Here is a 14,887-nt window from a genome sequence, read left to right as displayed (position 1 = left end):
GTAGACAGAGCGGTAAAGGGGAAAACACATGAATGCCATTGTTACTAATAGTGTCAGTAACAAGTGACCATTCTGTACCAAGTGTGGTGGAAGAGAAAATCCTCAAGTACCAAAAAATGTAACCAGAGCCAGAAAAATGTGGCAGAAAGATACTGCAATTGGTCTAACTATATTGTGTGCCTCTGGTCTGATTAAAAATAATTTTCAATCACACCTTGATGTCTTTCCAAGGACAATAAATTTCCCTTACTATCCAGTGAGCTTCAGATCCTTTACCAGACAATAGAAGCATGTTCTAGTGGGCTTTAAAAGCCAATAATAAATGCAGTATTTATTGATTGATTGATTTACTGCCTTTGTGAAGAAATTCACCTCAAGTGGTGTACAGCAAGAATAAGTCAAACATAGGGGCCCCTTTAATTAAGCCACAGCAAAAAGTGGCCTGCAAAGGACCCTTTTTTTAAGGGGCCAGAAATGGACATGCGGCAAAATAAAAACCAGTGCGACTCCATTTTTGGCCTGAGATTTTACTAGTACCCACTGAGGTAAGGTCTCACGTGGTACCCAGGCAGTATACATGCAGCACACGCCCACTGCCATTTACCACTGGGTAAGAGGCACGAATTAGGAAATAGAAAATATTTCCTACCGTGTGCTTTTGGCGTGCGCCAAATTCAAAATTACCGCCCGGGGCACACGGTAGCTGGTGGTAATGCCAATTTGGCACACTCTGGACGCAGCTAGGCCCTTATGTGCCTTTGTAAAAGGGCCCCTAAAGCAATACATAATTAGAGCAGTAAAAATATTCAAATAATAATTATGACATAGTATGCTACTTGAGGGGTCTTACACTTACAGTAGAAATACACACAAAAAAAAGGGGGTCATGCAGAACAATCCTTGTGTTTGAAAAACCACTGTTGGCAGGCTTGACGGCATCTGACTGAATTTCACTGCGAGTCAGTGGTTTTTCAAACACAAGGATTATCCTGCACCGACCCCTTTTTTGTGTGTTTCTACTAGTGTAAGACCCCTGAAGCAGACTGGTGTGCCCCGTTGAAACATAGCCTACGTGTCGGGTCACATACACGAATGGTGCTGAATAAAGTTTATTACAACTTACTTCTGGCTGCAAGACTGTTTGGTCCACCCCTAATCTTTGGGTTTTTTCTTGGATTTTATGTAGGGTTTTTTACTTTTACCTTTGGGTTTTGTTTTTGTTACAGTATTCTACTTACAATGTCAACACAACACTCATTAATTCAGGCTAACAGACGGTATAGGGGGTAAGTGGAGGTGGAAGAAATAGAGAAATAAGATAGTTAGGTAGAAATAATGGTGACTAAGAAAGAAATCTTTTCTCACCACCTTTCTTTGGGAGTGCTGGGGAATACCTAAGTCCCAGGGAGTGGGTCCTGAGGGCCAAGGAGGCCTAAGGCTAGGGAGAGGGTCCACTATTGTTTGGTGTTGGAGGAGGGGATTTTGAATGTCCACAGATCCCATTGGTGGGCTCAGGTAGGCACCATCCCCTAGATTCTATTAATGGCACTCACATTTTGGCACCCAAAATTGCATGCGATCTTGAGATCTATGTGCGAATAAATTAGTTAACAAGTGGAGGAGTGGCCTAGTGGTTAGTGCAGTGGACTTTGATCCTGGGGAACTGAGTTCAATTCCCACTGCAGCTCCTTGTGACTCTGGGCAAGTCACTTAACCCTCCATTGTCCCTGGTACAAAATAAGTACCTGAATATATGTAAACTGCTTTGAATGTAGTTGCGAAAAAAACCTCAGAAAGGCGGTATATCAAGTCCCATTTCCCTTTCCCACTAATAATCAATAATTGGCTGTTACCAATCAAGTACTGACATTAATTGGCTCTAGTCTGCATTTGCCTTCAGATCTGGCTGCCCCCTATTCTATAACACTATGGGGCCCAGCACAGGCTTACCATTCACTCTTCTGAGACTATCACCGGCCCAATGTGGCCACCGGCGGTAGTTCCGCCCCGAGCACGTCATTTCTGGGGGAAAAAGAAAACCCCTGGTCATAGGTTGTGTGGCAGTAATTGGGCATTGCCACGTGCTGCCTGGTTACCACGAGAGCCCATATTGCCACCTCAGTGGGTGGTAGTAAGGACTCTCTGTCACATTGTCATGCGGGTAAGAGTTCTCTTACAGCACGGCCATGTGTGATGTGTGCCACCTGCTGCAGTAAAAAGAGCTCTGCGCTAGCGGCGGGGGCCGTTTTTCCCACGCGCCAGGGCCTTTTTTCCCGCAGCTTGGTAAAAGGACCCCTATGTGGGCAAATCTTCCCTGGGCACAACCCCAAAAGGGGGTGTGACTATAGAAATGGTATGGACAGGTCAGGGTGCTCTTAAGAATTAAGTGCAGTATTGTAGAATTGCACTTGCATTTCTTGGAGATAATTCGATAATGTCTTGCATGTATTCAGGTGCCATCCCAAACAGTATGTTGAAAATGAGGTTTCTGGCTTTGAAAAGTAGTCCTGCCTTTATTGGTAACCAGTGCAGTTTTTTTAGTAGTGAAGTAGCTCTTTCGTATTTTGACTTTTTGAATATTAGGCTCGCTGCTGTGTTTTAGATGGTTTGTAGTGATTTTAGTGTGCTTTCCTTGAAATCGACTCAATCAGAATCCAACACACAACCTTGCTTGACCACTTAAATTGTATCTTGTTTTATAGACTACTAGGCAACTGGAAAGAATGCAAATCACATTTCATGGATTTCATATCAAACACCTGTGTAACTAACTCCAACATACTAGTACTAGGTGACATCAACCTCCACCTAGAAGACCCAAACTCCACCAATGCAAGAGACTGCAAGGAATTCCTCCAACTATGGGACCTTAAATGGCCGCACATGCAAGCAACCCACGTCAAAGGGCACACTCTCGACCTTATCATACACAAACTGTCCACAGAACAGAACCTAATAATATCAGACACTAAATGGACAGAAACACCATGATCAGATCATTACAAACTAAACCTATCCCTGAAATGGCGGGAAAAGGGTTCACACCTTATACAAGAACGCACAACATACTGCACAAGAGGCCAAATAGACTCGGAAACATTTTGGGAACAGATTTACAATAACGAATGGACAGCACAAACAAACTCTATAGACTACCTCTCAGATTGGGTTAATAGATGCAGAAGCATACTAGACGAAATAGCACCGCTTCAAACAAGAACCTCACGCAGGCATAACTCGATACCATGGTACAACGAGGAACTGAAAAAACTAAAAACACAAACTAGGAAACTTGAACGAGCATGGAAAAAAATAAAAGATGTGTGCACAGTCAACGCATGGAAACAAACTCAAAGAAAATACAAATATGCAATAAGACAAACCAAAAGATCATACTATAAAATCAAGATAGGACTAGACTACACATGAAGAAACTATATCAACTTGTGAACAAACTACTAGACACCACCATGGTCACCATGACCAACTCAGACACTCCATCTGCAGACAAACTCGCCAAATACTTCAAGGAAAAAATTGAAAACCTACGCAACACCTTACCTCAGAACACCACCAACATCGATAAATTCTTCGAATGTCTGGACCTAACCCCTGGTGAATACCCAGCAGACCGAATCTGGACAAACTTCGATCTCCTTAACTCCAAAACAATCACCCAAGCAATCAACAAAGGCGCCAAGACTCACTGTAAATTGGACACCTGCCCAGTTACCTAATAAAATCCGCTCCTCTACGTTTCATAGCAGACCTCACATCTCATTTAAACTACATGCTTCAACATGGACACTTCCCTAAGGAAAACGGTAACATTCTACTCACCCCAATTCCAAAAGATACAAAGAAAAAAATGAATGAACTCACCAACTATCGCCCAGTAGCATCCATCCCACTGGTAGTCAAACTGATGGAGAGCATGGTAACCAAACAACTCACAGATTGCATAAACAAATTCCAGTTGTGGAATGCATTACCATGTCACTTAAACACAATTTAGGAACTAACTTTCGCAAATCTCTGAAGACATATCTCTCAACAAGGCATACCATAACGATCATTAATTGTAACTGCAACACATCACCACTTAACCTTTTACTCTGATTGGTTTATTTCTATGCCTGTCTGCTTAATTTTAATTTTATCATGTCATCCTATTCTCTATGTAACACCAACTTAACTTGTACTCTGGAATGGCGAATACCATAACAGAACATTGTAAGCCACATTGAGCCTGCAAATAGGTGGGAAAATGTGGGGTAGAAATGCAACAAATAAATAAAAATATTACACGAATCACAATCAGGATTTCGCTTCAACCACAGCACAGAAATTGCAACCGGCAAAAGCATACTTCTCCTACAATTCGACGTGTCTAGTGCGTTTGACATAGTTAACCACAAAATACTACTAAACATTCTAGAATACTTTGGAATTGGTGGAAATGTACTTAATTGGATTAAGGGTTTTCTAACCACTAGAACATATCAAGTGAAATCAAATTCGAACATATCACCACCATGGAAGACAGACTGCGGAGTACCCCAAGGATCACCGCTATCACCGATCCTTTTCAACCTAATGATGACCCCCGTTAGCTAAGTCTTTATCCACCCAAGGCCTTAACCCGTACATTTACACCGACGATGTCACAATATACATCCCTTACAAACATGATCTAACAGAAATCAACAATGAAATCAAACTCAGCTTGAACATCATGAACTCATGGGCGAATGCATTTCAACTAAAACTCAATACAGAAAAAACACACTGTCTCATCCTCTCATCCCAATACAACACGAACAAACCCACCAACATAAGCACCCCAGACTACACCCTTCCTGTTTCAGACAGCCTGAAAATTCTCGGACTCACAATAGACCGAAACCTCACGCTGGAAAGCCAAGCGAAATCTGTAACAAAGAAAATGTTCCACTCAATGTGGAAACTCAAACAAGTAAAACCTTTCTTCCCAAGGGAACTATTCCGCAACTCAATGGTACAATCAATGGTACTGAGCCACCTAGACTACTGTAATGGAATCTATGCGGGATGCAAAGAAATAATCATAAAGAAACTCCAAACTGCTCAAAACACCGCAGCCAGGCTTATATTTTGCAAAACAAGATTCGAAAGCGCCAAACCCCTACGAGAAAAACTGCATTGGCTCCCACTCAAAGAAAGTATTGCATTCAAAATCTGCACTCTGGTTCATAAAATCATCTACGGTGAAGCCCCGGGATACATGTTAAACCTCACAGACCTACCAACCAGAAACACAACATCTGAGGCATTTTTTATTTGTTACTGCTCATATTTGATTGTCCAGTGTTATATGTGTATCTAGGAAGATTTCCAGTATTTTTAGTTGTGTTTCGATTTGGTATGTTTGATGGTTGATTATAACATTTTGGTGAGTTGTGGGGTTGTGCGGGCTGGTTAGAACCAGGAATTTGGTTTTGTCTCTGTTTAATTTGAATTTGAATGTTGTTGCCCAGTTTTCCATAAGGTCCAGGCCTGTTTTGACTTTGTCCAGTATTTCAGTGATGCTGTTATTAAAAGGTATGTAGATGATGACATCATCTGCATATATGAATGGGTTAAAGCCCATTGCCTCCAGTTTTTTGCTGAGTGGTGCCATCATTACATTGAACAGTACTGGTGATATTGGAGATCCCTGTGATACTCCACATTCAGGGATCCAAGAAGCTGATAACTAGTTGGACATCTTTACAATGTAGAATCTGGCCCTTAGAAATCCATTGAACCATGTCGCCACTTCACCATATATTCCCACGTTGTTGTTGAGTAGGGTCATTAGTGTGGTGCGGTCTACTAGATCGAACACATTTGACATGTTGAATTGTAGTAATAATATGCTCTGTCCTTGGCATATTAAGCATCTGAACTTCGTTATAAAGGTAGTTATGACCATCTTGGTGCTGTGTTGTGGTCTAAACCCTGATTGGGAGTTGTGAAGAATTGGGTGTTATGTCAGGTATTCTATTAGTTGTTGTGCTACTAGACCCTCTATCGTTTTGGTCGGTAATGGTATTGACGAAACTGGTCTGTAGTTTGTGATGGCGCTGATTTTGCTAGTCATGTTTTGGGGCATTGGGATGAGTACGATGTTTCCTTTATCTGTTGGGTATTGTCCTTTTGTGAACATGTATGTGACGTGCTTGGTGAAGCATTCAATGAACCAGTCCGGTGGGTTTTTCATTATATAGTTCGGGCACTTATCTAGCATACAGTGTATATGTGTGCACATTTTGTCTGTAATGACCTAATTGTGTTTAGTTTGGGTGTTTTGAAGGAGGACCATATTCTGACTGCCATGGTTTGGGCGTCATTTGTTTCACATTCTTGTAGAAAGTCTGTGATTGAATTTGGCACCGTGCAAAATTAAAGAATGTTAGTGAATCATCTTCTAAACCAGTAGTATTTAATCTTAGACCTGGAGGTCAATTTTGAGGGCATCCCTAATGAATATGCATGAGAGACAATTGCATACCTACTGCCTTCACTGTATCTCCCATGCATATTCATTAGCGGTATCCTGAAAACCTGGTCAGTTGGTAGCCCTCAAGAAGTAACACTAAGACCTTAAGGCCTTCTTTCTGCAAGAATCCCTAGGAGGAATTACAGACTAGAGAGTTGCACGGGGACAGAAATCCTACCCATCCCCGCCCGTCCCTGCTGGAATCTTACCCGTCCCCACCCATCCCCGCTGGAATCTTACCCATCCCCACCCATCCCCGCAAAAATTTAAACCATCCCAACCCGTCCCCACCCGTCCCCGCAAGAATTTAACCCATCCCCAGCCATCCCCGTAAGAATTTAACCCATCCCCGTAAGAATTTAATAGTACATAAAAGAAAGTTCCAGTCAGCTCCCTTTCTGGATTTGAGCCACAGCACTGTAGGCAAGGAAGGAATGGAAGTTGGAACTTGGAACACTCTGGTGCCCACATGTAAGATTTGTCTCTGATTCACTGGCAGTGTGTGCTGAGAGGCCGCCACATGCACGCGCCAGTAGGTCAGGTGACATCTGATTCTCGTGCCTGTGTCAGAGCTGAGGTCTGTGCACCAGCCTGGGAGCAAAGAGGATTAATAGTAACATAGTAAGTGACAGCAAATAGACCTGAACGGTCCATCCACTCTGCCCAATAGTCACACTCATGATCAATTCATCATTAAATCAACGAGTGTGATATTATATACTTGATTATGGTCTTTCTTTCGTGTTTCTGGAACAAAGACCACAGGAGTCTATCTGGCCCCATCCTTATGTTCCAACTGCTGGAGTTGCCATCAAAGCCCACTCCAGCCTATTCATGTTCTCATTTGTGGGACACAGACCGTAAAAGTCTGTCCAGCACTGTCCTCATGTTCCAGCCACTGAAGTTGCTGTCTAAGCCCTTTCCAGCCCATCCTACACCAGATTGCCATGTATGAGACACAGAACATACAAGTCTGTCAGGTATCAGCTCTAGTTCATCACAGCCAGAGTCGCCATCTAAGTGTCACTTGACATATCCACACACATGCAGCCATTTAAGGTTAGCTTTTATATAACTTCCATTTTCTAATTAGAGATCCTCTGTGTTCATCCCACGCCTTTTTGAATTCCGTCATCATTTGTGACTCTACCACCTCCTTAATGGAAGACTTTCCACATTTATGCTGTTAAAGCAAGGAAGAAGAGGAGGAGGAGACAGCACTCAAATAAATTGGTATTCGGTAGATGAGAGGCTGGTGCAGGTGCAGCTTACACTTCCACGGGAAGCCCACAGAACTGGTTCCATCCCCGCGGGAACCCCGCAGGAACTGCCTCCGTCCCCGCGGGAATCCCGCAGAACTGCTTCCATCCCCGTGGGAACCCCGCAGGAACTGCCTCCGTCCCCACGGGAATCCCGCGGGTTCCGCGGGATTCCCGCGGGGACGGAAGCCGTGCAGCTCTCTATTACAGACACACTAGAAGGAGGAAAACATGTATGTCTGTAAGACACCAGCACCTTAAAGAGGAGGCTACATCAGTGGTGTGTTATGGGTCTCCAGCATCCATGATCCACTGTTTGCATTTGTGCCTCTTCATGCCCCACCCATTCTTCCTATAGAAGTACTTAAAGTCACAGTAAATCACAATATGAAGATCAGAAAACAAATGGACTGACTGTTGAGAATTATCTAAGAGGCAGAGGCTTTCCTGTACTCATGAGACTGAGGGGGCTGGTTTGGAAAAAGGGATCTTTTACATTATTAGGGCAAAGTCAACTTCTCACTAGGTCTTCTTACTTATCCTGTAGGGGTCAAGTCAAAGAAAGTTTCACCTTCCTTGTACATACACCTGTCTGCCTATAGATGTTCATCCAGTTCTGACCTTAGGCTACAAATCAGAACCCCACAACCTTTCCTAAATATTTCTTTATTTAGTCAAGACCGCACACATAAATTGTGGACTCTTTAAATGACACTGCCCATTGCATAGCCAGACAATGTGTAAGTGAGTGACAGCAGTGAGGTCTACATTTCTAGTGAGAGCCATTCAGGGGAGCAAAGACCTGTTCCCAGCCAGTGGTTTGGGTGTGGTGGGAAGGAGGAAATGGTGGCACTGCTGAAAGTTTCAAGTGTTGGTCTGTACCATTAAGGGAACTCAAATAAGCACCAGGAGTAAGGGAGAATAACAGAGGAGGGCTCCGTGCAAAAGCATTATTAGCTCATATAAGAGGGATTCTGACAATGTAACTTAAAGACACCTACACAGCAGATTCCCATTCCTGTATGACCTATTGATTATGAAGGGCTTGGCATTTTCTCTTAGGGTCTTCATATGGGTTAGTCTTCCAGTGGGTCAGTTTTGTGTATACCAAGGCAGGAATGAAGCTCACTCATAAGCCATGGTATGTTGGATATGATCTCTTAAGTTTATTTTATTGAATATAACATGTTGTAAAGAGTGTTTTCTGGTATATAATTAAGAAACAGAAATACAAAAACCGAAAACAAAAATGAATATCTCCCAAATTTTACTGTATTTTATTTGTATTGAGCCAAAGAGCCTTCTTCTGGAACTCATAAGATGTAATAAGTATAGGCAACACATCAAGATGCATTTGAATGTCCTTTTTACCCAAGTTAGTGGCATCTAATAAAATTGGGACATTTTCTGTATCATTAACAATCTCTGTACCTTTCTTTTTCCATGTGTGGGAAAGTTGGGGGATTCCCCACTGACTACTTTGGAGCCAGGGGAAATAAGTGTTTCAGAAACTGTGCAAATGAGGTGGTGGAGAAATAAAGATGTGGCTAGTGGTTTTGGTTTTCTTTGAAATCATAGCTTAATTAGATGGTCAAATATCCTGTTTTATATAGGCCAGTTCTGTACAAAATTGTTATGTGTCCAGATTACTCAAGAATGCACAGCTGTACTGTGGCCATCCACTGTATGGCATATAGAGAAAAAGAAGTTTACATTTACATTTGATACTGGTATACCGCAATATCCTTGAAAGTTCAGAACAATTTACAAAAGGCAAAGAGACCAGTCACTAACTAGGAGAATAACAATAAAGACAATTAACAGAGAAATTAACAATTAACGGATTTCTGAAATAAGAATGTCTTTTTTCCAGCTGCAAACTGGGTGAATTTACTCCTTTGTAGGCAGAATACTAAACATAAAGCTGCTCTTAAGACCCCCAAACAATGTAATTTTATAAGCACCTATTTCTATGCATAAAACACTGCTTTACACACCAAAATAGCTTTTAAAACTCTTCCTTTTGTGTTTTTCTAAATTGCATTTAAATGTGTTATCTTTAACTTGTTATTACATGACTTTGGTCCTTGCCATGCAGCCTCTTGCTGTGCACTCTTTTGATTGGGCCACTAGCCTGTTGTACTTTAGTTCCTGATATAATCTTATCTATGTACCCCTCCCTTATCTCCACTAATTATCTTGTGTACTATTAATTCATTTCCTACTATGACCTCTCCTATTTTATTGTATTATTGTAAACCACTATGATAGTATGGTAAATCAAGAAACAAAAAAACTTGAAACGTATAACTACGTATTATATTTAGATGTTTATTTTAGGAGCATCATTTGTGTTTTAAAAATGCATAAACTGGAACTTAGAGGCATAGCTATCAATGTGGGCTACTGATACGATGTGTTATTTTACCCCTAACTTGTACTAACTTATTTTACCCCTAATTTGTTCTAGAGACCGCACCTACGAAAAGATATAAACAGGATGGAGTCCGTCCAGAGGGCGGCTACAAAATTATTAAGTGGTCTTGAAAACAAAAAATATAGAGACAGGCTTACGAACCTCAACATGTACACACTGGAAGAGAGGAGAGAAAGAGGAGACATGATAGAGACATTTAAATATCTACAGGGCATGTATGTACAGAAAGTGAGCCTTTTTCAACTGAAGGAAAACTCTGGAATGAGGGGGGGGGCATACGATGAAGTTAAGAGGGAATAGGTTTAGGAGTAATCTAAGAAAGTATTATTTCACAGAAAGGGTAGTGGAGGCATGGAACGGCCTCCCGGTGGAGGTTGTGGAGTCGAGGACTGTGTCAGAATTTAAAAAGGCATGGGATAAGCGTTTGGGATCACTTAGGAAAAGAAAGAGTTACGGGTTACAGAGGATGGTCAGACTGGATGGGCCATTTGTCCTTTATCTGCCCTCATGTTTCTATGTTTCTACTATTTTAGCACAGGTCCTATTTTATGCAGTGAGAACTGGGAGCCCTTTTACTAAGGTGCGTAGGCGCCTACAAGCATCCAACGCGCATCATTTTGGAACTACCGCCTGGTTACCGTGAGACCCAGGCGGTAATTCCGTTTCCGAAAATATTTATTTTCTACCACGTCTCTAACTGGGCGGTAATCAGTAGTGTATTCGCGCTGACGATTACCACCCGGTTAACGCATGAGACTGGGTGGCGGTAAAGTGTCAGGCCCAAAATGGACACACGCCAATTTTTATTTTGCCGCACGTCCATTTTCAGCCAGAAAAGGCCTTTTTTGCAGGCACGCTGACAAATGAACCTGTGTGCGTTCAATATATGTGCCTACAACAGCGCAAGCCATTTTTTTGCACACCTTAGTAAAAGGGCCCCCTAGTTACTAATAACTGGGGTTAACAGTAAAATAACACATCTTAACGGTAGCCCACGATAACTTCTCCCCTTAATAGTGTATCTTGCATAAATGTTTATGTTCTGATTTTACAAAGCCAACATATAAATATCGTGGAATATAAACTATGTATAGCACGTTCTTCATTTGTATATATCTCCACTGGATTCATCGCGGATTACAATACGAACAACATCTCAAACAGATGGAATTACAAGGTAACACATCAGAATAGAATGCACTAAATTAACTAAATCTACATCTGAAAATCAAAGAGTCTTCAACTGTTTTCTCAATAAAAAATAAGAAGAGATAGTTCTAATCTGATACGGGATTTCATTCCAAATGTTTACAGCTAGATACTGGAACGAATTACTCAAATAACTTTTTAACCTAACTCCCTGAAAAGTTTGAAACAATAAGATATTAGAACATTCAGAGCAAGAATCTCACCCCATAGACAACATAATTAAATATTTAGACAAACAAATTGAATTTTGACCCGTTAAGAGTTTTAAAAACCATGCAAGCAAATTTAAATTTGATACATGGTCTGAGCATGTTTTGGTTGGGACTAGGCAGGCCTGAAAAAATAAACGTTTATTCCCCATTTCAGAAGAGGAATGAACATCTATATCTTAACAGATCAATATCGGGATTGGCAGCTACCTAGTATGTCTAGGTTTCTGAAAATTTCTCCTATGGAGCAGCACTCCACTACAGGAATTAGGGGAGTCACCCCCCCCCCCCCCCACTTAATCCCCCAGTACTTGATCTCTCTCCTGAAAACTAAACTAGCAAAGGTTATTGGGCTCTGTGACAACTTCAGGAAAACAAACATTTATGTTTCTAAATGGCTAAGATAACATTTATGTTCATTTACATAAACGTTTGTGCCTGTTTTTTTTTTTAACTGACATCTTTATTGAGGTTTTATTTTCACATAATACAACAAAGACAGCTACTACAACCATGTCAAACTATTTTGAACAATAACAACAACAAAAACAACTTCATATAAACTGCCCCAGACCCCCACTCCTCATAAAAACATAAGAAAAGCCTTACTGGGTCAGACCACTGGTCCATCCAGCCTAGTATCCTGCTTACAACAGTGACCAATTCAGGTCACAAGTACCCTATATGTCTATCTGAATAGCAGACTATGGACTTTTCTTCCAGGAACCTGTTCAAACCTTTTTTAAACCAAAGATACACTAACCTCCCAGTACCCCCATCCCCCACTCCCGCCCATATATCTGAGCAATTGATATTTTAGACGTTCATTTTTTTAAAACTACAAATGGTTTAATTTTATTTAATAAAAGAAGAAAAACAAAGAACAATTCCAAATTCACGGACAACATAGACAAAAAAAATACCACATATATTGTAATCTGCTCCTATATTTTACAAGAATACTAATCCCCCCTCAGAAACAGAAACCTCCCTCCACCTCCCACCCTATCCCCACTTCTCCCATATAATCTACCATAAATCTATCTATCTTGATGTGCACTGTGGTTTCTTCAGTGCAGATCCCTCTTGGAAATGGATGTTCATGCACATATGTTGTTATCTCCATGTATTTTAGAAGAGTCACTATGTTGGGAGTAACAAAGTAAATGACGGCAGATAAAGACCTGAACGGTCCATCCAGTCTGCCCAACAAGATAAACTCATTTTACATGATATGTGATGCTTTATATGTATACCCGAGTTTGATTTGTCCTTGCCATTCTCAGGGCACAGACCATAGAAGTCTGCCCAGCACTCTTCTTGTACTAAAAGTTCTGAATCTAACACCAAAGCCTCTTAAAATTTACACTCCAGCCCATCCATATCTATTCCATCACGATCAGGGAATAGACCGTAGAAGTCTGCCCAGCACTGGTTTTGCTTCCCAATTACCGCCGTTGCCACCCAATCTCCACTAAGATTCCATAGATCCATTCCTTCTAAACAGGATTCCTTTGTCTTTATCCCACACGTTAGAATTCCATTACCGTTTTCATCTCCACCACCTCCCGCGGGAGGGCATTCCATGTATTCACCACCCTTTATGTGTAGTCATCTGGGACCAATAAGGCAGGATACAAGTGTCAGAAAAGGATTTTGAACACAGAACCCTATACTGTATATCATGTAGAGTTTGAAGCAGCTCATGAAATATTCATATTGAGAGGCAATGGAAAACATTTTGCATATATTAAGTTAAATTCTCCTCTACAACTCCCTTCACCTATTTAATGCCCAACTTATTTTGAATCTTTTCAGTTGTTTGGGGTTCAACTCTATTATATCTGTAATGTGACAGAGTGTTTTAGGATATATTTACACAAGACATAATAGAAATAAGTGCATGATACAAAAGGTATTGGTGAAAAGGGCACAACATAAATTGCTCTCCAAATGGGGCCATTTTTTGATACATGAAGGCATTTCTGTTACATATATCATATGACTAGTGGTGTGATTCAGTTATTTTAAGATAAAAGGATCACCCAGATCTGAGACATGCCTGCAGTTCTGTCCCTCAGATAGGCACATCAGCTGCACCAGATAAGTAATTTTTTTTTCTTTCACAATTCTTGCACTAGTGTTTAGGAGCTAATTTTAATTTTGTTACAGAAAAGGCAGTGACTCAAACTGCTGGTGATATTTATTAATTAGGCTCTCCCCCACCTTTCCCTCACCCTTTTTTGCTCTTTTTTAATATAAATTGTTTCTGGGGAAAACATTTTCCTCCTGATTCACATGGAGAGGCGTTTTCAAAAAAAGTCTAAGTCCAAAAAACCCCACGTCCTACTCAAAACGTCCAAAAAAAACCCGGTCCAACTCACAGTCATAATCAAACAGGGAAAACATCTAGATTTCCTGTTCGATTATGGCTGTGAGATAGATGTTTTTGCACTGAAAACGTCTAAAATGAATAGCCATTTTCGTCCACCTTCTGAATAACAAAATAACCAGGGACATGAATGTCTGTCTGGCATTATTTTCAAAAATTTGGCCACACAGATGCCTGTGCAGAACAGAGGAGTAGATTAGTGGTTAGTGCAGTGGACTTTAAATCATGGGACCCAGGTTCAACTCCCAAGTTAACTCTTTCAGGGCCCCTTTTACAAAGGTGCGTAAGGACTTATGTGCTCTAATTGGCATTATCGCCTGGCTAGCATGTGCGCCTGGCGGTAATTCTGAGTTTGGCACACACCGAAAAACCACAGTAGTAAATAATTTTCTATTTTCTATCGTGGGGGTATTCCCGGTGGTAATCGGCAGTTGGTGCATGCTGGACAGTTACCACTCAGGTAACGCATGAGATCTTATCACTATGTCAATGGGTGGCATGAAGGGCTCAGGACGTAAATAGAAACGTGCTGGTTTTAATTTTGCTGCACGTCCATTTCCCAGCCCAAACCCCTCCCCCCCTATTTTTCCAGATGCAGTGGAGAACTGGTCCAGCAAGCATCCAAAACACACGCCCACACTACCGCAGGCCACTTTTTGGTGTGCCTTTGTAAAAGGGCCCCTCATTTTGTAATTATGAGCCCACCCAGAACAGAAAAATACCTATTGTACCTGAATGTACACCATTTCAATAGCCTTCAAGCTTGCAGGTGGCTTATATAGCGAAGGTACTTACCTGTACCAGGTATTCTCTGAGGACAGCAGGCTGATTGTTCTCACATGTGGGTCGATGTCCGCGTCA

The 14,887-nt window shown here is 41.3% G+C and overlaps 1 protein-coding gene across 1 annotated transcript in view; it reads left to right on the top strand.

Moving 5' to 3' along the window:
* The first annotated feature begins 3,470 nt into the window (after nt 1–3,470).
* Nucleotides 3,471–14,887, top strand: part of LIF (LIF interleukin 6 family cytokine) — a 37,747-nt gene continuing 26,330 nt past the window's right edge. The window contains exons 1-2 of the mRNA XM_030218222.1: nt 3,471–3,615; nt 5,517–5,580. Coding sequence (XP_030074082.1) covers nt 3,471–3,615; nt 5,517–5,580 — 209 coding nt within the window. The remainder of the gene's footprint in view (nt 3,616–5,516; nt 5,581–14,887) is intronic.

This window comes from Microcaecilia unicolor, chromosome 11 (assembly GCF_901765095.1).
Source record: "Microcaecilia unicolor chromosome 11, aMicUni1.1, whole genome shotgun sequence".
In the NCBI taxonomy this organism is placed as follows: domain Eukaryota; kingdom Metazoa; phylum Chordata; class Amphibia; order Gymnophiona; family Siphonopidae; genus Microcaecilia; species Microcaecilia unicolor.
Note: the sequence above shows the minus strand (reverse complement) of the source record. Positions and strands in the feature narration are given on the sequence as shown.